Source organism: Peromyscus leucopus, chromosome 8a (genome assembly GCF_004664715.2).
Source record: "Peromyscus leucopus breed LL Stock chromosome 8a, UCI_PerLeu_2.1, whole genome shotgun sequence".
NCBI lineage: Eukaryota > Metazoa > Chordata > Mammalia > Rodentia > Cricetidae > Peromyscus > Peromyscus leucopus.
The window spans coordinates 49,677,911-49,705,135 of record NC_051085.1 but is presented as its reverse complement, the minus strand read 5'-3'; the positions used below and the strand labels follow the sequence as shown (position 1 = coordinate 49,705,135).

The following is a 27,225-nucleotide window of genomic DNA, read 5'->3' as shown; positions in this document are numbered from 1 at the left end:
TGATTTCAGGAAACTCTTTAGGGTTGATGGTCATTGGAAACTGGAGACATAGAAGATAAGGGAAGGCAAAGGCTTCTGGGAGTTCTCCAAGTGGTGAGTCCCCCTTCCTCTTTGCTACTCAGCTTCTGGCATGATGTCCTTGTCAGGGACCTGGGGATTTGCCTGTTTGGACCTGAAGATAAATCGTGTTTTCTTTGGGCTTTGATTTCCTGTAGCAACCACAAATAAAAATTAAAGTTAATGAATAAACAATCAACATTTTGCGTGTCTGATACTTGAAATAGGGTCTTGTGAAATAGCTGTTGCTGGCCTGTCACTCACTATTTAGAAATGCTGGTCTCAAAGTCACTATGCAGATGAGTCTGCCTCAGTGTCTCAAGTGATGAATGACAGTCATGAGCCATCCTGCTCAGCTTGACAGTCAACCTCTTGATAAAGACCATTGCAACGTGGAGACTCGGGGAATATTGCATGAGAGGGGACAGAAAGAATGAAAAGCCAGAGGATGGGGAAGAGCGCCATAAAAAGTGGCCTTCTGGACGTGACATGGCTGCCACACCCATGAGTTTACTGTAACTATGGTTACCTACATAGAACCTGAACAAGGTCAGTCAGCATTCCAACAGGCAGCACTAATTGGATTCAACGGGTGTTAAAGTACTATATCCTCCAAACAGAACAACCACTCTCTCCATCAGACAGCTGTATCTGCAAAGAACATCACAGCTGGGACCGTTGACATTCCCTTCTGGGAGGAGGGTATGAGGGGGACCATTACACCCTCCGACTAAGTATCCTGTCACCCCTCCCAGAAGATTGTAGGCAGTCCTGCCCTAATTACATATGGCCTTGGGGTCTCGAGGAGAAGCTAGATCATATACACTGAGGAAGCCTGGAAGAAGGTCCTCCATCCATGCAAGCATTGACATTCCAATGCTGCTGCTTTGGGGTCACCTGTGATCTTACTTACAACCCCTGACCCAGGATCTGTAAGTCAGCCTAATAAACTCATTTGTCCCCCAGGAGTAATTTTGGTAGAATGTAACTTTAGTTTGTCATTGGGACCTTAGAAGGGGGTCAGGAAACACATTGTCTAGTCCCCCTGCCCAGGGATAAGATTCTCAAAATGATGGGGTACCAAAAACAAAAAGAACAGGAGAAGACATGAAGGTGGAGGGGAATACCTTATGTGTACCGGGAGGAAGTGCTGAGACAGACAGTCGTGGGTGGATAGAATCAACATGCATTAATTACATGCAAGAAATTGTCAATGAATAATAAAAAGAGATGTTCTGTTTTAAAGAAAGGAAAGGAAAAATGCAGGCGTGTCTCGAAACAGAGAGAGCAGAAGAGGCAGCAACAGATAAAGAAATGATTGGCACAGACAGCTTGTGTCCTGGTTTTGTATGGAGCAAGAGAATGAGGACTGTACAGGCAGGGTTCCAATCAGGAGTGCCCCGCCTCCCCTACAGGGCAGGAGTGGATGGACTAAAGTGTTCCACAAAGATCTTAAAGGATAGCCACATGCTGTTAATAAATCATGAAGAAAGGGGTTGGAATCCAGTAACAGAACATTAGCTATACAAATCTGTCAACCGGAACCAAAAGAAGGAGGTCGTCATCTAACAGAAACAGCAGGGCATGGGGTTAAACCAATGTCCCTAATTGGTACTAAGAACCCCAGAATGTCTCACAATAAGGTTCGGGGGGCGCCTGCCTCTGGGGCACCACTGACAGAATTTAAACTAATTCCTGGCCTCACTTTCTAAGTCAAAAGGAAAGAATCGAGACTTTGTACAGAAAGTCACTGAGGGGCTGGAGAGATGGCTCAGAGGTTAAGAGCACTGACTGCTCTTCCAGAGGTCCTGAGTTCAATTCCCAGCAACCACATGGTGGCTCACAGCCATCTGTGATGAGATCTGGTGCCCTCATCTGGCCTGTAGTCATACATGCTGTATACAAAATAAATAAATGAATCTTTAAAAAAAAAAGGGGGGGGGGGCGGGCGGTGGTGGCGCACGCCTTTAATCCCAGCACTCGGGAGGCAGAGCCAGGCAGATCTCTGTGAGTTCGAGGCCAGCCTGGGCTACCAAGTGAGTTCCAGGAAAGGCACAAAGCTACACAGAGAAACCCTGTCTCGAAAAACTAATAAATAAATAAATAAATAAATAAATAAATAAATAAATAAATAAATAAATAGTTTGGCATTGAAGAGGTGGATTAAATCTAAAAGTGATGGCCCTGATTTCTGGGCTCATAGGTCAATTTGTCAGGTTACTTAAAAAGAAAGAAAGGAAGGAAGGAAGGAAGGAAGGAAGGAAGGAAGGAAGAAAGAAAGAAAGAAAGAAAGAAAGAAAGAAAGAAAGAAAGAAAGAAAGAAAGAAAGAGAAAGTCACTGAGGAACCGCTAGGCACAATTGTGCACCTTTAATCCCAGCACTCAGGAAGCAGAGACAGGTGAATCTCTATGAGTTTCAGCCTGGACTACACAGTGAATTTTAGGCCAGTCCGAGCTACATAGAAAGACGCCATCTCAAAAATTAAGAGAGAGAGAGTCTGCCTTTTCCCAAGATCTCTGTCATTCTTCTGTTTCTGTGCCATAAGTTTTGAGATGCACTGAGCTAATCACACAAGCTTCAGGAAGACTAGAGAAAATCTGAGAGTGGCCAGACACCTGTGAGATACCTGGAAATGGATTAGTCCGATGCACTCACTTGGGCTCCCTGGGTTTCCTTGGTAGCCCTTGGAATCATTAGAAGCCAAGGGTTTAATGACAGACCCCAAACCTTACGAGGATGTCTGAATTTAAGCCCAGGTCCTTATGATTCCCATGCTTTTCTCATCCTGCACAAGGGCATACATGCCCTTTCTAAGAATCTCAGAACAGAGTCCTGAGCGGAGCCTGAAAGACTTCGGTACCTGGCACTTTTTATTTCCTCCTCTCGTTGCTGATTTAGCATTCTTTGTACAGAAAGTCACTAAGAAGTCTGACCCAACAATGTCCAATAAGGTCAGAAGAATAGTTTTCAAAATGTTCAAAAGTCAGGGTGGGTCAGAGATCTTGGTGCTCTGGCAGTCGGCTTGACTGGCAAAGGACAGCCATCTCTGATGCAGTGTAAGGCAACTGCCTGCTGTCCCTGATGCGGCATGGGACACCTGTCCACTAAGAAGCAGGGTCTGGTTCTCTGCTTTCCTTGCAGAGCTCAGTGGCTGAGCTCTGTTCCCATCCCCAGCATCTCCGGAGTTCCTTCCAAACCCAAGCATCTGAAAAGTTCTCCCCAACTCTTAAGGTAGAGTAAACGAGAATGCGCAGCGATGCCGTGAACCTTAGAGAGGATGAGACCACACCCTCCCGTCCTGGCTCCACAGTCCTCACCTCCTCCGTAGGTTCTCTGCTTCTTCAACGGTCTCAGGCAAAGCCACACCCTTGGTCTCTGGAAGAAGGAATGTCATGACCCCAGCACTCAGGCCCAAAACTCCTACAAATAAAACAAAATCCAAGGAAGAGTGTTAGAACATGCTTGTGCCCCTTACATGAGGGCAGTGAGCCAGAGAGGGCAGGGAAGACATTCTGTTTGTCTTTGAAAGTTATCAAGAACATCTAGGAAAGAATTGGAAATAAAGGGATGATTAGAGACATACAAGAGTAAGACAAGGCAATACTTGCCTTCAATATGCTTCAACAGAAGTACAAAATTCCAAAGTAGCCAATGTTTAAGTATTAAGGGATTTTTGAAGTTGAATACCTTGAGAAAAATGTAAATATCTGTTTAAAATTGTTATTATAGATAGACACATGATGACAGATGACTGATAAATAGATGGTAGATAAACAGAAAGATATATGTATTGGTAGATAGCTAGCTAGGTGATAAGTGATAGATAGATAGATAGATAGATAGATAGATAGATAGATAGATAGATAGATAGATAGATAGATAGATAGTAGATAGATAGATGATAGATAGAAAGAAAGATAGAAAAAAGACAGAAAGAAAGAAAGAAAGAAGAAGAAAGAAAAAAGAAGAAAAGAAGAAAGAAAGAAAGAAAGAAAAAAGAAAGAAAGATAGATAGATAGATAGATAGATAGATAGATAGATAGATAGATAGATAGATAGATGACAAATGATAGATGATAAATAACAGATAGGTAGCTAGATGATAGATATGTGATAGTCAGAGGACAGATAATGATATGTGATAGATACACAGATGATACATACATGCATAAAAGATGAAAGAAAAAAGATAGATAATAGAAACATAGATAGATACAGCATACTCAGATCCAGAGACAATAGGAACATGCACAGATAGAAAGAGCATGCTTAGATCCAGAGACGGCAGATACTTAGGTACGTAAGTATAAAGATGGGGATGGGGGCAGAGCTAGAGGGCATGACTAACCTATGTGTGCCCCACCTATTACTCTCTGCTCCTCTCCTGCCTTCTCTCCACCTTCTCTTCTTCCCTTCCCTCTACCCTTCCCTCTTTCCTTTCTTCCCTGTCTCTTTCTTTCTCTCTTCCTTCCCTCTCTCTCCAATCCCTCTCTCCCTTGCCTCTCCTTTGCACTCGCCTGTGGCAGGCATGGCATTTTTCTGCACACAGCCAGACCCTTAGCCTTCTGCTGGTGGATGAGCATGTCTTAGACCCCTCCTGCTCTAGGCTGGGGGACAAACATGGCATTCCTGTACCCTTTACTCATCCACTTTACCAGCAAAGGGGACACAGAACATTGACTCCCATGAGTCTCCTTGTGTTCTTCTTCACCTCGCTCTCTGAAATGGGGTCTCACAGATAGCCCCTGCAGGCCTTTAATTCTCTGGTTGTCCTCCCTCAGCCTCCATGGTGCTGGGATGACAGATGCGTACCACCACACTCAGAAAGGGATAACCATTCAACACCATCATACCCCTAGCAACAACATGCTCAATGAATAAAAATTAGAAATTGAATGCACAGGGCTGGAGAGACGGCTCAGCAGTTAGGAGCACTGGCTGCTCTTTCAGAGGACCCAGGTTCAATTCCCAGAACCCACTGTCTGTAACTCCAGTTCCAGGGGACCCGACACCCTCATACAGGCAAACCTCTGTACATGAAATAAAAGAAATTTTAAAAGAGAGAGAGAGAGAGAGAGAGAGAGAGAGAGAGAGAGAGAGAAGGAAGGAAGGAAGGAAGGAAGGAAGGAAGGAAGGAAGGAAGGAAGGAAGGAAGGAAGGAAGGAAGGAAGGAAGAAAATGCACAAGAAAGCAGGAGATTCCATCAAAAGATCATCCACCTGTAGACTGCAGGATGGGCTGATGGATTCTGGAGTCACAAGATGAAAATCTCTGGCTACTACATGGGAATCACACCTTATTATTTCCTGACATGCAAGGCAGAATGAGCCAGGAGACAGCTGAAGCCCATGCTCCCTCCGTGAGGCTCACCCTACAAGCAGCTGCTGAGTGCTCACACAGTGCCCTCCACCAGGCCAGAAAGAGGGAATAGCCCGATCAAGTCTTACCAAACAGAATGAGGGGCAAGGCTTGCCAAACTTCCATCAGCCTAAACACCATGAAGGGGGTGAAGATCCCACCCAGGTCACACAGGGCAGAGCACACCATCATCGCAAGATTCCTGGGAAGACACAGAGACCCAACAGGTCACGTTCATGCTTAATATTCAAGGTGTTCTCAGCATCCTCAGAGCAAGCACGAAACGGGGTGAGTGCTCAGCACCTCAGAAGCCCAGGCCTGGGGAAGAGCCGTGTGGGGAGAAGGTGGCGGGCGAGAGCAGCTCCAACAGCTGACAAAGACAGCCTATCCCTGCAGTTGTACTCGCCTATGCTTAGCCCTCACACTCCTAGAGGCCAGCTAAGGGCCCGATGGAGAGAAACAAGCATACCCATTCTCTGACTTAAACCTTAGCTCCACCCCCATCCCGTCCCGGGGCTGTGATGTATTGTCACTTGGGAAGAGAACACAATATCTGTGTGTGGCTACGTTTAGTGAGACCCAGGTTCATACCAGGCGATGCCCGGTATCACCACCAAGTGAGTGTGATGCTCAGAATGTGAGGAGAGCTGCTCAGCTCAGGCCCCACGGTGAGTGAGGGTCCTGTGGTTCAGAGAGTCCTTTGAATCAGGAGTGTTTACGGAGCAATGGGTGGCCAAAATGAGTGCCTGTTGCCATCTGCATTTGATTCGGTTGACTGTAAACACTGGAACTCCCACAGCTCTGCATACGTAGGCATCAGGTTGAATATTGCTTCTGGGCATCCAGCTTCCTCTCCTACTGTCTAGGAATGCTCCTCACCCAGTGCATGGTGGAAAGGGGCATTCAGGATGGTACCATTCGCCTCCTCCATAGAGGACCAGGCACTTGGTAACTGCTATTGTTTAGAGGAGCATTCGGATAAGCCTGTGTGCTACACAGCTGGTCACTAGCCAACGGTGCTCTAATGAGATAAAGGAGACTTTCGGAGGTGGGGGCTAACGGCAAGAAGTTGGGTTAGCAGGGGTATGCCTTAAGTGGGAGCTGGAATCCCAGCCCTTCCTCTTCTCTTCCTCCTCTTTGTTTTGTGCTACCCAGAGCACCAACCCCACAGCAAAAGGGTCAAGTGACCACAGACTGAAACCTCTGGAAGCAGGAGTTAAAACAGACCTTTCCCTTTTAAAAGTTGATCATCTCCGGCGTTTTGCTACAGTAGCACATGGCACCTTTGATCATTTCTTTGGATCTGGTAGCCATGACAGCAGACTTGTTTGTCCTGGCTATTTCTTTTTTTAGAATCTGGGCTCAAAAGTACTGACACAGAAGAGTCTCAGTGTCTCTCTCTCTCTCTCTCTCTCTCTCTCTCTCTCTCTCTCTCTCTCTCTCTCTCTCTCTCTCCCCTCTCTTCTTTCTCTGTCTCCTCTCTCTCCCCTTCCTCTCTCCTCTCTCTCTCTCTCTCTCTCTCTTCTCTCTCTCTCTCTCTCTCTCTCTCTCGTTTTGTTGTTCTTAGTTGTTTGGAGGTTTGTTTTTTGTTTGTTTTGGGTTTTTTGTTTGTTTGTTTGGTTGGTTGGTTGATTTTGTTTTGTTTGAGACAGGGTCTCCTTATCTAGACCTGGAAGGCCTGGAAACAAGTTTTTTTTTGTTTTTTTGTTTTTTTTTTTTGTTTTTTTTTTTTCCTGAATTTGTCTTCATCTCCTTGTACTCAGATTGAGCAACTTTTTACAAAGAAGAGTCTAAAGCATTTTCTTTTAATAAAAGGATTGGCGTGGGGAGGGAAGACATAGGCTGGAGTCATCTGTGTCTTCAGGCTCACTGAGCTGCAGGCGTCAGATGAAACTGGAGAGCTGCAGTAGTTCTTAGACGTTTGCACAAGAGCAAGCAGAGAAGAAATAACTTAGACAAGGGACAAAAGAATTTAAGGATATGAAGCCAAATTCTAACCAAGAGCAGGTTAGGATAATGACCATTTTTTAAAACTTCAAATAACATAATTACTAAACTTATTAAAATAATCTTCACTTTAAGCTAGGATCTCAGTGCTGTAGACAAGGATCAGCAGGTAAAGGTGCTTGCTGCCAAGCCTAATGACCTGAGTTGGATCCCCAAGACCCATGTGGTGGAAAGACCCAACAACCTCCCACAAGCTGTCATCTGACTTCTACAGGCAAGCTGTCTCGCACATGCGCGCACACGCGCGCGCGCGCACACACACACACACACACACACACACACACACACACACACACTAAGTGTGTTTTAAATAACTCTGAAAACTGAGTTCTTAAAATACTGGCAGCAATGAGCTCATGCATCACACTGAGCTACCATGATGCCTCTACCTCCCAAGAAGACCTCCAAGTGTCCACACCAAACAATGACCTCCATCCCCAATCCATGCCTGGAGGATGAAAAGGATACAATATTTTTAGAAAACAGATTTTTTTATTGTTGTTGTTGGTTTTTCGAGACAGGGTTTCTCTGTGTAGTTTTGGTACCTGTCCTGGATCTCGCTCTGTAGACCAGGCTGGCCTCGAACTCACAGAGATCCGCCTGGCTCTGCCTCCTGAGTGCTGGGATTAAAGGCTTGAGCCACCACCGCCTGTTGGTTTACTGCTTTTTCTTAATAAAGCTAAACATACACATATCTAAGTCTGCCCCTGCAATTCCATCCCTGTATTCATCTGATTCAAATAAAAACACAAATCCATCCTAAGGCTCCCCATGGATGTTGACAGCAGCCACCTCGTTATCATCCTATGCTGGCAGCAAGGTCCACCTGCTGATGGAGCAGTGGGTCCTGGGACATTCTCATTCTGGAATATTCTTCAGGAAAGAACAAGGCATTGACAAACACCGTGAGGCAAATACAGCTCACCATAATTAGTAACAGAAGCCAGACAAAAGGTCACATGTCGTGACCCTTCATTTGCTTATGGTCTCGAGGAGGCAAACCTATTCGGATAGAATGGCGTCTACAAGGGGACTTTCTGTGAGGAGGGATGGAGAAACTTGGTAGGGGCAATGTTCTATTTCGGTTATGTCACGAGTCGAAGAGTAATACACATAAATGTATATGTGCACGCTATACGTACGTCACCCAAACTCACCAAAATGTATTTTAGAAAAAGCCAATTCCACTCTATGTATATGAGACTTGAAGAGGAAAAAAAAAGTGTTTTTCAATGCCAAAGTGTAGATAGCAAAAGTGAAAGAGATGTTGGACTGTAGGAAAACTTAAAACATCTCTTCATCGAGGCAGCCACCCACAGAGCAGAAAGCAGCCTTCAGAACGGAAGATGATTACATACAAGTCCAATATCTGGTGGGGGGTTGATATGCAGAACGTATAAAGAACCACCACCTGACAACCACAGAGATGACCCCATCGCAGGGAAATGACCTCACTCGCCATGTCTCTAAAGATGAGGAACTGAGTCACTAAGAGTGGGCCTTGGCTTTACAGTCTGATCCCACTTCCTGTTTACTCTCTACTTCCTGTCTGCCAAGGCAGTGTGACCAGCCAGCCTCCCACTCTGCAAGCCACACCTTCCCTGGGGGGGGGGGGGGGTGGGGGAATGAACTGTATCCCCTGGAACTGTGAGCAGAATAAACCTTCCCTTCCTTGAGTTGCTTTGGCCCAGCATTTGTCAGAACTATTACAGTGACCCATCCCTTGAAGGCACCTTACAAAAACATCTTCGAAATGCTGCTCTCTGTCTGGTGCTCAGGTGGCTACTTCAGTGTCTATCCCCATGTGTGGCCTCACCTGACAAATGTAGGGTACAGCTCAGCGTTCACCAGGCAGACCATCTGCAATATGATGGTGGCTCCCATACGACCCAGGCAAGCAAGGGTGACATTCAACCAGTGCAGCTCTAAGAAGAAACAAAAAGATGGTTGGAGAGAGGATGCTGCCTACGTGAGCTAGAGTCGGCAGGGGAGAAGCCGGACTGGGCTGGACTGGAAAGGACCACTGAAGGCTGGAAGAGTGAAAGGAATAATCCTCTCCACTTAGATGAGCAAACGGATGCCTGCATGACTTGGGGACTTGCCAATGACATATTCTGGAAGGTTCCATCCTGAAGAAGAAAGATTGAACTGCTTCAGTCTGTCCTGCCTCTGCTAGCCATGCTGGACAGAAATAAGCGATTTGTTTCTTCGTGCCTTGGCTTGCTGAGCCCCCATGGAATGAACATACACAGGTTGCAGGACAGACAAGTGCCCAGTCTGCCCGGAGCAATGAAAACCTGGCTTCTAGTTATTCCACAGGACGGTGTGGCCAGCTCAGGTACCTGAGGCTCAGGAGGTGTGGTGTAAACACAGATCTTGAGCAAGCCTCTCCCTAATCCTCATTTCCAACTGAAGAAAGGAAGGTCCTGCATGGGGAGGGAAGAGTGCCACTAACCATCAGCCACTGCTTGGCCTGTCTTGCCACCAACGCTCAAGCGCCCACGGCTCTGAGCCAGGCCCCCTCCCTGAGAAGGTCTCCTCTGTATTTACACACGTGTCCTCTTGCCCCGTCCCCAGACACTGACTTGACTGGTGACTTCCCACAGACAGTGGAGGCTGCTCCACCATGCCACCCATAGAAGGGGCCACTGAGAGGAGCTGGCATCCCTGCCCTCCGAGGACAGATGAGTCCATCTGTGCTTTAGTCTGGGACAGCCAAGGATTCACGTACACGGAGGTTGAGCTAAGTTACTCCTGCCAAGGCCACCAGCATTTGCTCCCACTGTAGGGCTCAGTTTGCGGTCTTCAGTTAACTCTGGGCCGCAGGCCACCTGCTCCCCTAGCTGTCCAACTGTAGGTACTCAGAACAGGTGAACTGTTCCTTTTAAGGCCCAGCTCTGCCCCCTGGAGTCCCCACCCTTGCTAGCCCTGCTTGAGCACCCCTTTCCCAGACTCCCATGGGGCCCCTCCCATTCCGGTCAGGTTTGCCCAGACCTCCTGATCTCAGTGAAGCCAATGCCCATCCCTCCTCCTCTTTCTCCTCTCCCCTCTAGGAATCAGCCCACGGCAGGAGCCTTGTCCATGCGGCTTTCTTCTCTGTCTGTCTTTCTGGTGAGGCTCTAGGATCCACAGGTGCCTGGAATGCCCTCAAATGATTTATAGGTGACAGAAAAGGACCGCCACAGAACGTGAACCAAGATGCAAAGGCCAGAAGGGTCCTAGGACCAGCCATGCCCCAGCTCTGACAGGCAGGGAAGGATGGCCTCAGCCCTCCACACCCCTCTTCCTGGCATCAATGTCATGCCGTTCAAAAAATCTTACTCAGGATTCTAGAAACAGGGAGATGGGGGGAGAGGAGAGGAGATTTTATTTCAGAGTCACAAGAGGGCCTCCTCCCTGCTCCTACATACACACACACACACACACACACACACACACACACACACACACACGTCCTGCCGACTCTTGAAAAAAAAAAGACCTTCAGCTCTTTTCAATAGCACCCTGCTTGAGAGACCGTCAAAGTGGCCCGCCCGGCTCACAGTGCAGGGCACAGCAATAAAAGGGGAGAGATAGCTCAGCATTCACGAGAATCTGCTGTTTCCTATGTGAAGGGCAATTTACGCGCTCAAATTAAAACTGCCCCAAGTAACTCTGCCTGGACCCTCTATGCAGCGGGTTTGTCTCGGGTCATAAGAATTATGAAGCAATGCTCACACCCACCACCGGACTGCCATTGGAGACTTGCTGGACCAAGTGTCCCAGAGGGTTCGGGACAATCGGAGCACTCCCATGTTGCTGGGGGAAGCAGAAAGGGGGCCGGCCATCTTTGGAAAGCTGTCTGGTATCCACTGAAGCTAAACTCAGGTGTCCCTGTGGATTCTGACAGTATGCTCACAGACATGTGCCCAAGGGAACAAGGACCCATGCCTACCAAGAAGAAATATATAGCACAACTCTACTCCTCATGGACACACACTGCAAGCAACATCAGTAGCAGAGACCACTTGCTGTGATGTCTCCATAAGGAACAATACAGTACTGAGGGAGAAAAGTAGTCTGTGCAACCATGTGGCAACATGGACAGGTCAGGGGACAGGTCAGGGGGGTACATTCCAGGCGGTTTCATTTATGTACCTGGGCTAGTCTGTGGCAACAGGGGTCAGGAGAGGTGGTTGTATTGATCGTGAGGACTGGAGGGGACACTAAGGATTGGAAAGCATCCTCAGTCTCTGGGTTCTGCTACTGTATATTTAACAAACTGAGTCACCCACTCAGAATGTGCTTAGTATATGTTTGCTATACTTCAATCTAAAATTGTTTCAAGTCTAGCCAAGGAAACACCCTGCCTTTATTCTCGTTCCAGAAGCTTATCAGGGAGTTACGACACCGTCCCCACAATTCGATTATCTGGGAAGTGATTAAAACAGACGACTTACCTTGTGGAATAAAAATCATGATGAGGCAGGCTGCTCCTGCCACCAGATTTGACACAGCCATTGGGTAGATGCGGCCAATGCGGTCAATGGTGGCGAGGATGATGAAGGCCGCAGGGAATTCCACCAGGGAAGAGTAAAGGAAGTCTAGGTAGAGGTTCCCACCTGTGGCCCCCACATGCATGATGAGGCCCTGGTACAGCACCGCACACGAGAACCTGCAGAAGAGACCACAAGTCAAAAGGCGGCTCTGAGGACCCAAGCCAGCTGGACAGAAGGACATGTCACTTGGTACAAGATGTGCTAGGATGGCATGAAGAGCGCCCTACTGGGATCCCCGATAGGAAATTGTGTCCCCACAGATGTGACAGTGTGTCTTACAGACATTCCCAAGGCACCTACTTTTTAAACATTTTCCCCCGGGATATCTGAAACAGGAAGGAGAGACTGCAGCCAGATATTCCCGCTCACTGCAAGCTCAGGTGTCTGGAAGTGTGCTGAGCCCCACACAGAGTGACCTCGAACACTCCTACAGGCCCACAAAGTAGAAAGCATGTGCAGCAACAAGAGCGTACAGGACCTGATGTCAGGTTGCTTTGTAAGCCGTGTGACCATGGGGACACTGAGTGACTGACTTCGCTTGTCTCCTTACCTGTGAGTGGGGTAGTGATGGCAGGGAGCATATCGATCTAGTTGTGAATATTTACGGAGACAACTGACAAAGGAGCCTAGCTCCTGGCACACAGCAAGGGTAGGGGTATTGTCATGGGCATCGGATTCATCCTTCCAAAATCAAGGATCTACAGCTAGCAAGATCTCTGACTTCACAGTGCTGTCTTTATCAGGCACATTCAGCTCCTCTCTTCACCCACCACACCAACTCCATCCATATTCAAGGAAAGCATGGCAACATCGTGGACCATGTTGCATCATCAACGAAGACATTAAATCAGCAGCTCAAGTCCAAATTTGAGGGACCTCATGTCATTAAGGGAAATGATACTATTCTGGAAGCTGTCACCATTGCATCCCAATTGGAATTGCAATGGTAAGATTTTAATCCATAAGAAACTATTGTTTATCCCAGCCAAAAAAAATGGCTGCCAGCCTCCAACAGTCACATTTAAGAAAAAACTGTGTATAACTAACTGGTCAACCAGTCAGTGAATTAGTGCTGTCATCTGTTGGCAGACCCTGGAATTGCACGCACACACACACACACACACACACACACACACACACACACACACATCAAAATATGCTAAGAAATTCCTGCAGCTGTATTCAACATTGTTGCAGGCCCTTTACTCAGATCATCTCACTCATTTCCAGCTGCCTGTGATCTCAGCATATTATTTCTCACGCTGCTGCTGAGTCCCCTGTGTCACAGACTGGTGCAGGTACTCTCTTACAGCCACACGGCCAAGATGCAGCCATAGGCCCTTTGGATTACCTTAGTAAAAAGAAGCAGGTGTGGGCTAGGGAGATGGCCCAGCTGATAAAATGCTTGCTGTACAAGCATGAGTTCAGAGCCTCAGCACCTACATAAACAGCCAGTGTGATTGATGGCACATTCTGTAACCTCGGAGCTGGGGGCAGAAACAGGAGAATCCCTGAGGCTTGCTGGCCAGGCAATGTAGCTGAACTAGCAAGTTCCAGGCACAGTGAGAGACTCTGACTCAAAACATGAGGTGGAGAGTGTAGAAGACATCTCATGCTGACCATAGACACATACATACAAACATACACATATAACACACACACATGAACGTATGCGCACACGCACGTGTGCGCGCACACACACACACACACACACACACACACACACACACACACAAATAAAAAATAAGTAAGTAGATGGCATGGGAGGGAGAAGTGAGAGCCATCCTGGGTTTGAGCCACAGGAGGCCAAGTAGGTCACAGAAGGAAGGCAGCTCTATTCTTGTTGGATTCAGAAACCAGTGGAAGACATAGGAAAGGTTTGAGAAAGTATGACTACCTTACAAAGCACAGCCTGAGGGAGGTGGGGTGGATGCAGGCTGCTGCAACACATGAGGTGGCCCCTCGCTGGGATGGAGAGGACACATGAGAAACAGCAGAACTTCATGAACTTTCGAGGTCAAGTTTATATAATAGAGTTTGCTGAGGGACCAGGTGATGGGAGGAGGAAAATGGAGCTGGTATCTGCCTTCTTGGGAGGAGTGTGTCAGGGCGGAGATGGTAAAGCTGGATGGGACAGGAGAGCAAGCCACTGTTCCCATCCGCAGTGAGTCACAGGTGCTACACAGAGGAGACACCCTGCTGGTCCGAACGTAGAGTAGACATGTCGGGGGTGGGGGGCTGTAACACCCTTGGCTGGGTACAGGACCCCATGAGAGAGGTGGAGGGCGCCACGGCAGGGGAAGAGTGATGAGCCTGGTGTCTAAAGGGGTCAGAGGAATCCGTGGAACTATGATTACTCATTCGGCACTCAGTAAACACTTACCACAGGCCTACTATGCGCCAGGCAATACCCGACCAGCTCTGCTCTTTGTTCCACTAAAAACCTAACTTGGAAAGGCAAACAGGACATCAGGTCAGTTCCTATGTAAGGGGAGACCCAGAGCACAGCAGCCCAGCCATGGCTGCTGAGGGAATAGCTTAAGATTCAGGTTGAAGCAGCCCTGTGTGGAGGACTGGCAGATGTCCTAGACGAACAGGTGGGGTTCTTCCTCATGAACACAAGTAGGGGGTACACACTGCCCTTGGTGGGCACAGGGATGAGCACATCTATGTGCTACAAGGTCCTTATCCATAGACCAAGGGTGCACAAGGACTCAGAGGTGGGTCACAAGGTTTTTAGATGTGAGGAAGGATACTTCCTACTTAGAAGCACTGAGCTATTGGAACCTTGTCCCCTACCCCACACCAAGTCAACACTCAGCTGCCCCCAGAACATAAGACACTTGGACTGAGGTCGCCTAGGAAACCCTCCATGATTCTCCACCCTTCTCAGCGTTGACCACTCCCCCATTCTTACTAAAACAAGAGAGCCAAGGGGCCCCTTTGAAGACTCAGTAACAGCTCAGCTCCTCTTCATGCTCTTTCTACAGGCTTATTGGCACCCAACACTTGGACAGCAACAGAGCAGTGGCCTGCCCCCAGGGGGAGATGTGTAGGAAGAACAAGCACTCACCATAGATACATGAGGATGAGGGTGTGCTTCCTCAGGTTGGGAGTGCGAAACAGGTCTGCAAATGAAGGACTCTGCTTTTCTGAGATGTCTTCCTCCACGCAGAGCATCTGGGGAGAGAGTCAGTCTTCACTACACTTGGTCTATGTGCACATGACAGTCCCCCGGGAGGGGTCCCATGTAGATCGCGAGGCAGCCCCAAACCCACAAAGGGAAGACTCCCTTCTGAACTCTGGTACCTTCAGGTCGGCCGGGGGCAACTTCCCGTTCTTCTGAGCAATTTGCTCCATAACCCTTACTGCTTGGGTGGTTCTCTTCTGGGACAACAGCCATCGAGGGGACTCCGGCACACACCTGCAGACACAGCTCGTAACTGTAGTGTCTTTGCCCAAGAGCTCTCCCCACCTCAGCCCTTGATGAGAGTGGTGCAGGAGCATGACTCAGAGCATCCCAAGATCCTCCAGGAGGATTGTGATTCCCCAAGGCGCTTGCAAAGGAAGGCCTAGGTTGTGATGCACAGTTGTGACCCATGCTGTGTGGCTCATGCTGTGTGGCCCATGCATGAGCTCTGTAGGTCACTGCTACTCAAGGGTCACCGGCTAAGGTTCCCAAAGCAGAAGGGATCAGGGCTCCCCTCACGGCCTTTTTTTTTTTTTGTGAAGTGGAGACCCATCTCTCTTAGAGGTTGAGAGCCCTGTTCTGGAGAAAACACACTGGGTAGGTGCTCCACATACCCTGCCCTGCACATAGCAAATGTATAAAAGATGCTGAACAAGGCCCATGCTATTTCCTAAACTAAGGATTCACTTGCCCTAAAATTGGACGACATGCTATTTCCTCCTCCTCCTCCTCCTCCTCCTCCTCCTCCTCCTCTCTCTCTCTCTCTCTCCCTCATTTCTTTGTTTATTTTGAAGCAGGGTCTTATTCTAAGATCATGTGGAGACAGGGTCTTTGTATGCATTCTTGGCAAGCTGGGTACTTACTACGTAGCCTGGATGGCCTTGAACCCCATGGCAATCCTCCTGCCTCAGCATCCTCCACCCCTATCCCCACCCCGAGTGCTGGGATTCCAGGCATGTGTCACCATGTCCAGTTTGAGCTGTTTCAGATGGGAAGTTTCAGGTCAGGGATTGAGACTCTGATGCGATGGTCTTCTACAACTAGGGTATGCCCTGGTTAAACGTCCACATATAGCCAGGGCCCTTCCTCACAGAAAACCCCCTTTCAGTCTGCAGGGAGGGGACAGGCGCCTCCCAGCCCATCCACCCACCCAGGTACCAGCGTCCATGTAGAGGCTGAGTCTAGCCCAGCGTCCCCTGAAGTAAGATTTGTCCCCAGTAAAATTGATAAATGCTTCATGGGCAAGCTAGCCCATTCCCTGAAGCAGCCTCTCCCCGCACAGTACAGCCTAGCACTGTGGGTTTGCTTACCACTCGGGTGTGCAAAGCACACACGGCTAATAAGATTGACACTGCACTGGGGGGTGTTCCTGTCCTGGGATGGCACAGTGTGCACCTTCCCCAGAGAAGGCTTCCAGCAGAGCCCTTCCATCCATGATTCACTCACACGTACTTTTTGTTTTGTTTTGTTTTTTCGAGACAGGGTTCTCTCTCTAGTTTTGGTGCCTGTCCTGGATCTCGCTCTATAGACCAGACTGGCCTCGAACTCACAGAGATCCGCCTGGCTCTGCCTCCCGAGTGCTGGGATTAAAGGCGTGCGCCACCGCTGCCCAGCCCACTCACACACATTCTTAAAGATCGAGTTCCTACCGTGTAGTTAGGGATGAGAGGCAGGGCGGAGCCTTTTCAACAGAGACATGAAGTGAGACAGGATGCAAGGAGAGGAGACGGGAGACCGACCGAGGAGGGAAAGCAGGCAAGAAAGTGGGGTGAACCGACTTAAAGTGGTGTCGCTAGAGGGCCTCTGGGGACTGCAGGACATAGCGGCCGCGGTAGGAAAGTATCCACTCTTGTGGGTCTCCCTGTGTTAGATAGTTTATAAAGACTATCTCCAAGCTTTCCCAGGGCCCCTGGGTAACACACACTATTTGATCCTGACTCCTGAGGCCAGTCTCCCTTTGGTTGGCTTGCCTTGGGTTTCTAGAAGAAGGTGCACAGGCTTTGAGATGGGCAGGCAGCCTCTGTGCTTCCTTGAAGTATCACTCCTGTCTATCCGAGGGTGGGGTGGATTTGGGCACGCTTTGGAAGGACAGCAGCAGCCCATGCTGCGAGGAGCCCTGGGGACAGCAGAAGCATGGCATGCCTAGCATGCAAGCACCAGGCCACAGAAGAGAGCGCGGAGGCTCATGCCTGCTGGAAGGTGGCCTGTGCAGTGGGCAGAGGTCAGGACCGCCCTCCATGCCCCCAGAGCCTAGCCCCGCGGCAAGCAGACACAGCGTGGAGCGGGAAGGTCACGCAGAGCCACCCTGCCTCTGGCCGGGCATGCATTACCAGTAATACAGCAAGAAGAGGAAGGTGGGCAGGGAGACCGCCAGCTGGAGCCAGCGCCAGTGCGGAATGGCGTAGGCCACGCCGGCGAGCGCCACCAGCCCCACCGTGAACGCCATCTGGTACAGGATCGCCGTCGTTCTTCTGTACTCGGAACCGACAAACTCCGTGACTGGAAAAGAGACGGTGGTCAGAGAAGAGAGACCTAGATGGGGCTGGCTCCTGACTCCCGCTTCTCACCAGCCACAGCCCTCGCCTCACCCACCCCCTGGCTTCCTTCCGCGTCTGCGCATTTCCCACCTGCCCTTGCCCTAAACCCAGTCTGCACTGTCTGGCCCCTCGCCGGCCTAATGCCACTCTGCCTGAGCCCACAGGTTTACCAGGCCAGCCTGCCACCGGGTTTTCTCTCGCTGCCCCTCTCTCGGCCTTCTTCCTTGCTGTCTAGGTGTCCCTTGCCATGCTTCAAGGCTCGAGCCTCTGCTCCCCAAATACTCATAGAAACTCCCGGCTGGGCTAGAAAGTCTCCCAGGGTTCTGGCAACGTCACTAATTCCACAAGGATCTTAGCATCCCTTCCGCGAACCTGGCACTGCTCTCGGGGTTGGAAGGTAAATGAAGCCTCTTGTTCCCAGATGGAAGGCATTCTCCTTCCCCATGGGAGACAGATAAGTCAGGCACTCGCTGGGGGCTGCGAGTGCAGAGGGGCTGCCGCTTTACACGGAATGGGTGGGCAGGCGAGTAGCTGGAATAAAGTCACCAGGGAGGGGAGCAGCGTTGCCTCTCAGATACTGGAGGAGCGCAGTCCTGGCGGTAACAGCGCCATAAGGTGTGGCGAAGAGACTGTGTGGAGATCCAGGTGGTGGGAAGGGTGTGTGGGACAAAGACAGAGGAGTAAGGCTGAGTTAGGGAAGCTGATCCTGGGACACTAAGGGACCTTCACTCGTACCGTGGAACCATAGGCAGCAGAGTGCCGTGAGTTTGTGTCCGCAAAGGCCCCCCCCCCTCTGCTAAGGAGTCGAGAACTGAATACGCATGCCGTCGGGAGGTATACGTGAGGATGAGACTATGGCAGGGCCAGGACCAGTCAAGGTTGTGAAGCCAGTGGTTTCCTGTGGGCATATTTTGAAACCAAAGCCAATAACAAGATTCGCTGAAGGAATATGGGGGTGCAAGGTGGCGGTGGAGTGATGGGGTGGGTAGCCTGAGCAGCCGTCAGGAGACTAGTGTGGGTGACTCTTAAGAAAGGTCCACAGATGAAACAGTCTGGGGGTTGCAGCAGGACAATGTCCTGAGGTCCTGCCATACTAAACAGTCAAGAAAGGAGACTGAGAAAGAGCCACCGGTGAGCAAGAGGGGGTGGGGTAGAGTGTCCTGGAGCCAACAGACCCATCACGTGACAGAAGGCTTCTGAGACTCCTCCCACATGCAGCTAAGTCCACTGTGGCATCTGTTAGTAGGCCTCTCTCTAGCCTTGGGATCCAAGCAGCCAAGAGAGACATACATACATACAGCCAAGGGCTCCATACCTTGGAGCCCCTACACCTACCACAGTGCCCACAGCAGCACCAGCGATGTTGGCAGACATGGTTACATGCCCAGCACTGCTCTGGACCAATCGGATGCCCAGTAGCATGCCTGTCTCTCACGACCCCCAGGATGAAAGCAACACTATTATCCTCATTTCCAAAACACTAAGGCACGGAGAAATGAATTAACGCGCCTAAAATCCCACAGCTGCTCAGACCTGGAACGTGGCTTCAACCCCGAGGTGCCCTTCATGACTGCTCGTTATCAGCCAGCATACAGGTGTCTCAGGCTAACCTGTGCTACCTGAACCTCAGTAGTGAGTCATCCTTTCTCAAGGCAGAACCTCTTTTTGTCCCCCACACCTAGCCATCTCATATTGTCCCAGGTTTACATTCAATTCAGTGGTGTCTGTAGCCTGGCTTTGAGGGTTCTTGCTACAACATTAAAATATTCTTCTACCTACCTCACTTCCTGTCCATCCCCCTCCCCTCACCAATAGGGCTGCTGAGAGCAAAGGAACTCTTATCTCTACAATAACAGGCCCAGTTCCCCACCACTCAACTAGCTGCCTCCCTTTCCCTAGACCCCACCCACCCCAACATCCCCTGCTCTCCAAACCTCCATGAGTCCCACTGCCTCACCCCTATCTTTCATGGACCCAGAGACGCCCTCCCCGCACCCCCGCAAGCCCATGTGTAATTACTCAGGGTGTAGCCGGACACCCAGCTGCCCTTGCTGACCATGCCCTGCAGCAGGCGAAAGAGCAGCATGGACGTGTAGTCTGGGGCCACAGCCGTCAGCACGCCTGACAGGGAGGTGACCAGAGTGGTTCCCATGAGGCACAGCTTACGGCCAAACCTGCAGAGACAGAGGGGGTGTGTGGGAGGGATTAAGAATCCGAGGTCGGGCATGCACGAACCCCGCATGCCTACCTGACGGCCTTTCTGTGTATCTCATAGACCATTTAGACACATTTCCAAACTCCGTGTATCTAAGTTAGAAGGCCATACCTCTGGCATGAGCGCAAGCCCACCAACAGCTAAGACTTGGCTGCTTGCAAGCCAAAATGCCCCATGGCCACCTCCCTGCTCAAAGCATAACATTCTGTTTCTGTTTCAGCCCTGCTCCTCTCCCCCATTTGCATGCCCATTCCATAGCTGCCCGGCTCCGCCAGTCCCAGCAGCACGAAGCCCCTACTGGCCGGTCTTGTCTGCACCACCCTTGGAAATCTCTGCACCACCCTTGGAAATTGATCCTGGCCAACCACACTCCTCACCACTGCCCGCTCCCCAAAGGCTGGCTCAAATGGACCGCCTTCACCTACCTGTCTGCGATGTAACCCACAACCAGGGAGCCGAGGAAGAAGCCCAGGTTCACACAGGACTGGAAAAGGTCGACCTTCCAGGAGTCTCCACACACCAGGTTAAACTGCAGCCATCGGTGGAGACAGAACAAAAGCGAGACTCATGGGAAAGCCAGGGGCCCATTCCCATCCTCTGCCAGACCAAGCAAACGGCCCCACGGAAGTTCATCCCTCCCCCACCCCTGCCCCCGCCCCCATTCCCCACAGGCTGGATCAGTTGTGTCTAACACAAGTTCCCAAGACGCAGGAAACATCAACATCGGTCTGGCTCTACCATGCCCAGCTTCTTCCCGACACCCTGGTGTCTGTGAAGATGGCTGTCGTTGGCTTTGCCATTGGTAGCTGGCTACTGTTGGACAAAGCGTCACTGTAAAAGGAGCAAGAACAGACAAACATCCTCCAAGGAGTTTGTAGCTGCCAAGGAAGCTCTCCACAGAGAAATACAACCAAGAGCCAGGGAAGTGGCTCAGTTGGTAAAGGGTACAGGTGTGAAGACCAGGGTTCAGATCCCCAACACCCATGTAAAAAGCTGGGCACATGCCTGGCATTGGTGGCACACACCTTTAATCCCAGCACTGGGGAGGCAGAGGCAGGCGGATCTCAGATCTCAGAGTTCAAGTCCAGCCTGGTCTACAGAGTGAGTTCCAGGACAGCCAGAGATACACAGAGAAACCCTGTCTAAAAAAAAAAAAAAAAAACTGGGTGCAGTATATGCCTCTAACCCTAATGCTGGGTGAAGGAGATGAGCGTCTCCCAGGGTCTTCCTGAGCAGCCAGGCTAATCAAAATATAGAGCTCTACATGCAGAGACAGACCCCACCTCACAAAACAAGATGAAAAGTGCTGGAGGAAGGCACTCAGTGTCAACCTCTGGCCTCCATTGGCAAGCACCTGTGCATGTGCATGTACACACACACACACACACACACACACACACACACACACACACACACACACGGGAATATAACCCAGTACAAAGACACGTAACAAAGGAAACGTAAAGTCAGGCATAGTGGCCCATGCCTGTGACACCAGTACTGGAGGAGAATAAACAGGAAGGATTAGGAGTTCAACGCTCTCCTCAGTTACATAGTAAGTTCAAGGCCGGTCTGTGCTCCCCTGTCTCAAACAAAAAGGTCTTGTTTTCCAGAGCATGTAGATATTGTGTTAGCATCTTAATTGGACTCTGGTACTAAAGGAGCTGTGGGTAGCAATGGAACAGAAGGGGCCCAGACCGGGGGGGGGGGGTGTTCATGGGGTAGAACCTGAGAGTGTGGGGGGCCTGCATGTCATGAACTAGGGGTGGAACTAAGTAGGAGAGAGGGAAGACGGATAGCCCCAGACCTGCTCCTCTGTTTAGAGGTCTGAAGGGAGAGAGGCAGGGGAAGGACCTTTCCTGGCCAAAAGCGCGGGCACATTCTGAGCAGGGCTCGGGGTCTCTGTACAGCAGGTCACTTTCTCTGCCCCAGAGCTGCGTGGGGCAGACAGGTCAGACTCCAGGAGGCTGGGCACTGGGGCTGGATGGGGCCTCTTGCCATCCCCGGTGCTGGTACAGCTTTTCGTACCAGCCTGCTTTCCCTGTTGCTCTGCTCTGCGCCGTGCTGTGGAGCCCTGGCTCGGGCAGCCTGGAGCAACAATGTGGGGTACGGCAGCAACAAGTCACTTAGCAACTCGAGCCCCCCCGGTTTCCCAGGCTGAAGCATTCCTACTGTGTCCCTGAACGGCTGCTGTGAGCACTGGAGGTCGGTCAGAAATTGGTAAATGACGAATCCTTTTAACTTACATGCTAAGATTTTATTAGCGATCCGGTGATTCTATACCCTTGACCCGTCACAAGGTCCAACACTGAGTCTTAGAGTCACGGTACTCGGCTGGCTGAGGTCTATCTATGTGACTAGCCTGTGCGTTCTTTGACACGGCCCCTCATTTTTCTGAAAGATAAATGAGATCGTGCATTGCCAGGAAAAAAAAAATGGCAGCCTTGGTATCTGCCAACCTGTGCCCAGACACTATCTGCTGCTCTGGGGAGGTGGCAAGGCCCTGGACAGTGGTACTCTGATTCTCTCCACCTACCCCAGCCTAACACATGGCTTCGTGAGGCACATGTCTCCCAGACACATTCAGTGTGTCCCTCTGAGGCCCCGAGTTCTCCAGATTTCCTATTTGTCTTGTGCTCTATCGATAGGACACACTGGGACAGATCAGTCCTGGGTGTCACCTGGGCATCCAAGGCCCCATATCTTCATCCACCCAGCTATGCCTCTGTAGCTCCACTCTGTGTCCCATGACAATGTTCTGTCTGTCACTAAAGTCACGGGGCAGGGGAGGCCCATGGGACTGCTGCCCCTAGGTCTCAACGTGATCCCTTCTTGGCCACTGTTGGCTTTCCATCTGATCTTTGCAAGCTAGTGTTGCTGTGGGACCTTCTGTTCCCTTCCTCACAGGTGGAGATGGTCACTCTACCCTGGGACTGTGTGTGGAGCCAGATAGCTGCCGTAGCAGAGGAAGCCGGCCGGCCCATCTTGACTCAGTCTCACCTCCCATTGCCCCTGTTCCCTGAGGACCACACTCCCCCACACTTGTCCAGTATCCGTGTCTAGATCCCCCCACTCCCAAACTCCACCCATCCATTGTACCCGAGGCACATTCATGTCCCTGCAGAGAGCCCACAAAGGGCAAGGATGGAGAGGGTGGGGGTCCCTGGGCCTCTCTGCTAAGACCACTGGAGTTGCCCCAGGACTTGGCAACTTTTCCAGGGTGCAGAAAAGTCTTCGCAGTTTGCCTCATCAGAGTCACCCAGGGCCCTTGTTCTACCTCAGTGTCTCACAAATTCAAATAAGTCTGGGAAGCACCCGTGTGGCCACCTCAGCTCACTTCTGTCCATAGGCTGCTTCCGATTGCGCAATGCCCACGGCGGCTGGGGTCTCTCTCGAGCCTGGTGTGTGGGCCGTGGTGGAGCTGGGGCTCACCAAGCCAGTGAGGGCAACAAAAGCTAAGCAAGATCTTATTCCTTCCCTGGCGGGGGGGGGGGGGGGGGGGAGTGCAGGGGGGGAGTGTGCCTCAAGATCCCAACCCCCAGCCTTGGGGTGAGACCGAAACAAAGATCACGCCCCGTCCTCCCCAAAGCAAGTTCCAATGTCCAAGGTGAAGGCGAGTTAAAAATTAGTTCCGCAGAAATGAGTAACTGCACTTAGCTCCTGGGCTCTGGTTTGGGATACGTGGTGAGGCAAGCGTGGTTTGAAAGCACTTGGAAGAGACAGATAAATGGGAGCAAGCGCCCGTCCAGGAGCCAGTCTCCACCACCCTCCTGCTCTGCCACAGCTGAGCCTCTCTTGTGTCTGCACATGCGCGTGTCACACGTACATGGACTTGTGCGTACGTATGCACGTGTGTGTGTACCTGCACACAGAGGACAGAGGTCGACACGAAGTATCTTCCTCCATCGATGTCCACCTCATTTTTCCTTTTGTGTGTGAAATGAGTGTACGCGTGTATGGTGTGGGTGCACACACACGCGTGTATGGTGTGGGTGCACATGTGTGTGACTATAGGTATGCACATGCCATAGTGTACATGTTGAAGTCAGACACCTTGAATGTCAGCCCTTACCTTCCGCCTTGTTTAAGACAGGGCCTCTCTCTTTTATATATATATATTTTGTGTGTGTGTGTGTGTGTGTGTGTGTGTACATCAGAGGACAACTTGCAGGAGTTGGCCCTCTCCTGTCGTATGAGTTCCAAGGACTGAGCTCAGGTAGTCAGGCTTGGAAGCGAGGGCCTCTACCAGCCGAACCATCTCACCAGCCCTCTTTGTTGCTTGGCCATTGCGAACCCCAGGCTAGCCCGCCCACAAGGGGGATTCTTCGGTTTCCACTTCCCATCTCTCCACTGGAGCAATGGCCTTACAGGTATGTGCTACCGTAACTGGCTTTCACCAGGAGCTCTGGGTGTCTGAACTCAAATCCTAGGTGTACACAGTAGTCCACATGATCGCACAGTAGGCAGTTTACCAGATGAGTCATTTGCCCACAGCTGGGTTTCTTATCACCCTTGAATGTTTCCAGACGGACACCACTGACTTTCAAACTCAGCCCAGTGCCATGCTCTTTCTTCTAAGCCGGGCCCTCACTGTCCCTCTGGACACTACTACACACTTCAGTGTCTTCACCGAGCTCTAGTTTGGGGGGGGGTCACTGAAGCCCCCTCCTGTGTGTGCGGATAGTCAACTCTTCTTCAAGTTGCTCTGGCCTCTTGCATCTGTTCCCTCCTCTCTGGTCCTGACACTGCAGGGCACCACCCCTGCCCAGGGGACCACGTCATCTGGGTTCCTACCCCGTCATCCGTAGCTCCCCATCCTTCTCCCTAAGCCAGAACCCTTAAATTAGACACTACTCATAAACCCACACAGCGTCTATACCCCTTACATCCTATCTTTCTGTCCCACGACACCCATGCTGAATGACGTTTCTCAAGTCACTTTACCTTTCTATCTTCCTGTGGGTTGTTTTGTTTTTTAAACATGGAATCTCATGTCACCCAGAGACATGATATATATAGATGTTAGCCCGGTATGGCAGTTCATGCCTTTATTCCTAGCGTTTGGAAGCCTGAGGAAAGGGGATCACTGTGAGTTTGAGGCTAGCCTATGCTACATAGAAACAGTTGTTGTTTATCTCAAATTTAACTGGGAATGCTCTATTTTTATTGCTAAACATAGCAGCCCCACCCTACTGCCAAATGAAAGAGTTCGGTCTGTTTCGAGAGAGTAGCAGCTCTATCTGGACCTGGTGGGTGCCTCAGAATCAAGATGGTGTTCAGGTTGAAGGCTTCACAAGAGGTGGGAGATGACATGGAGGCCGAGAAAAGAACTCAGGCGGGCATAGGGAATGTAACTCAGCTGGTAGAGTAATCGCATTGTATGCATGAGGCCTTCTGGGTTCCAGTCCCAGGACCACATAAACTATGTGGAGGGGTAGAAACACCTATAATCCCAGCACTCGGGAGACAGAGGCAAGAGGATCTCTGTGAGTTCAAGGTCAGCCTGATCTACGAAAAGAGAAGTTCCAGGCTAAGTGGGGCTACATAGTGAGACCCTGTCCCAAAACAAAGACTGTCAAAGCCAAGTGCACAAAGAGTCAACTAAACGATGCCGTCAGGGCTCGCGGATACCATCACAGCAACTGCCAGGCCACAAACAGTGTGCTTCTGTTTGGGTTTGGGGAACACCTTCCCAGTTCTCAGCTCATCCTTACGGTGGGTGAAGTTATTGTCATCCTGCTTGCCTATGGGGGAACCAAGACTCAGAGAAGCCAAGTATCTTACCCAGACCTAGTCAGCTAATAAGAGCTGGTATCACAGAGTTTGACCCGAGCCAAGGTGATTCCCATGCTCTCCCAATGGCCATTGTTTAGGCCACTTGTCACCACGGGAAGAGATGAGGGGATTCCACAACACCAACCACAGGGGAGCAGGACATTCGGTGAAGACTGCGGACTCTGAGATGAGTCAGCAAGTTACAGGAGAACAGGCAAGGCTTGGGCTGTGAGACATCAAAAGATACAGATGTCTGCTGCCAAGGCTGATGACCTGAGTTCAGTCCCTGGGACCCCCAGGGTGGAAGGAGGGAACTCCTACAAGTTGTCTTCTGACCTTCAAACACTTAAACTACACACTCACACACACACACACACACACACACACACACACACACAATGACACACACACACCATGACACACACACACCATGACACACACACACCATGACACACACACACCATGACACACACACCATGACACATACACCATGACACACACACCATGACACACACATATACATACCCACATACATGGTACATGTAAAGTAGATTTTTAAAAGCAGGCTCCCCACATAGTACCTTGTGCCTCAGTGTCCCCTCTAGTACTCAATTGGTGGGAAGAACACAGAGGTCAGGGCAGAGCCGGCTACTGTACAGCATACAGGAAACTGGACCTCCTTTCCTGTCTGAAAAGACACTGAACCACCCAGGATTTGCTTTCAGTCTCTACATTACCCAAAATGCAGAACCCATTAGTACCTCCGTGACGATGGAGGAGCCGGGAGTGTCGTACACCCAGCCATGCCGGCAGGGCCTCAGTGGCAAGTGGCTCCTGTTGGCGGCCAGGCTGGACAGTGGGTCCACGCAGCCAAGGGTGCTCTGGTTCCAGTCCACCTCATACTGCATGCACTGGCTGAGGAAGGAGGCCTCGTCCGCAGACCCCAGGCCCGGCACGGTGTAGTTCATCTCCTCTGCTAGGCTCCAGCCACATCGCTGGCTCAGCTCGGCCACCCCAGGACTCTGGCAATAATGATCAGGAGTGAAGCCCAGGAAGATGATGCCCACATAGATGGGAGCTAAGGAAGCTGAGATGAGGCACAGCAACAGGAAGGCTTGCTTCTGGAACCAGCCAAACTCTCCAACCTGCTCCAGGACATCGTCCACGGTGGGCATGGCTGGGTAGCACCCTTACCAATTAAGCCAGACCTGCTCTGGACTGCCACAGGGTTTCATACGGCGTCTCATTTAAAGTCCTTGGAACTCAGGTGGTTTGAAATCAAGTTGCTGTCCAAGCATGATACATCTGGAAGGCAACCAACCAGAAATAACCTTTTGCCCCCTGACACAGGGCAGGGAGTACACCAGGCTTGCCCCAAGCCTTGTTTACTCTTCTGGGAAGTGAGCCAGGGCTCAGTCCCGGGAAGAGGGAGCAGGCAAGCGGGCTTGAGCACCCTCTGTCTCTCAGAACCTTCTGAAGAGCATATCTATTAGTGAGCCTTCTGTGGGAATGTCAGCTGGTAGAGTCCTTGCCTGGCATCTATGAAG

The 27,225-nt window shown here is 50.5% G+C and overlaps 1 protein-coding gene across 1 annotated transcript; it reads right to left on the bottom strand.

The window, feature by feature from the left end:
- Positions 1-27,021, bottom strand: Slc22a1 (solute carrier family 22 member 1). The gene is made up of 11 exons (XM_028866665.2): positions 26,440-27,021; positions 20,329-20,432; positions 19,708-19,862; positions 17,482-17,650; positions 15,271-15,385; positions 15,035-15,141; positions 11,863-12,077; positions 9,240-9,348; positions 5,506-5,618; positions 3,376-3,478; positions 1-209 (listed from the first exon to the last, which is right to left on the bottom strand). The coding sequence occupies exons 1-11, from the start codon at positions 26,851-26,853 to the stop codon at positions 143-145; spliced, it is 1,671 nt and encodes a 556-aa protein (XP_028722498.1). The 5' UTR covers positions 26,854-27,021; the 3' UTR covers positions 1-142.
- Positions 27,022-27,225: the final 204 nt, after the last annotated feature.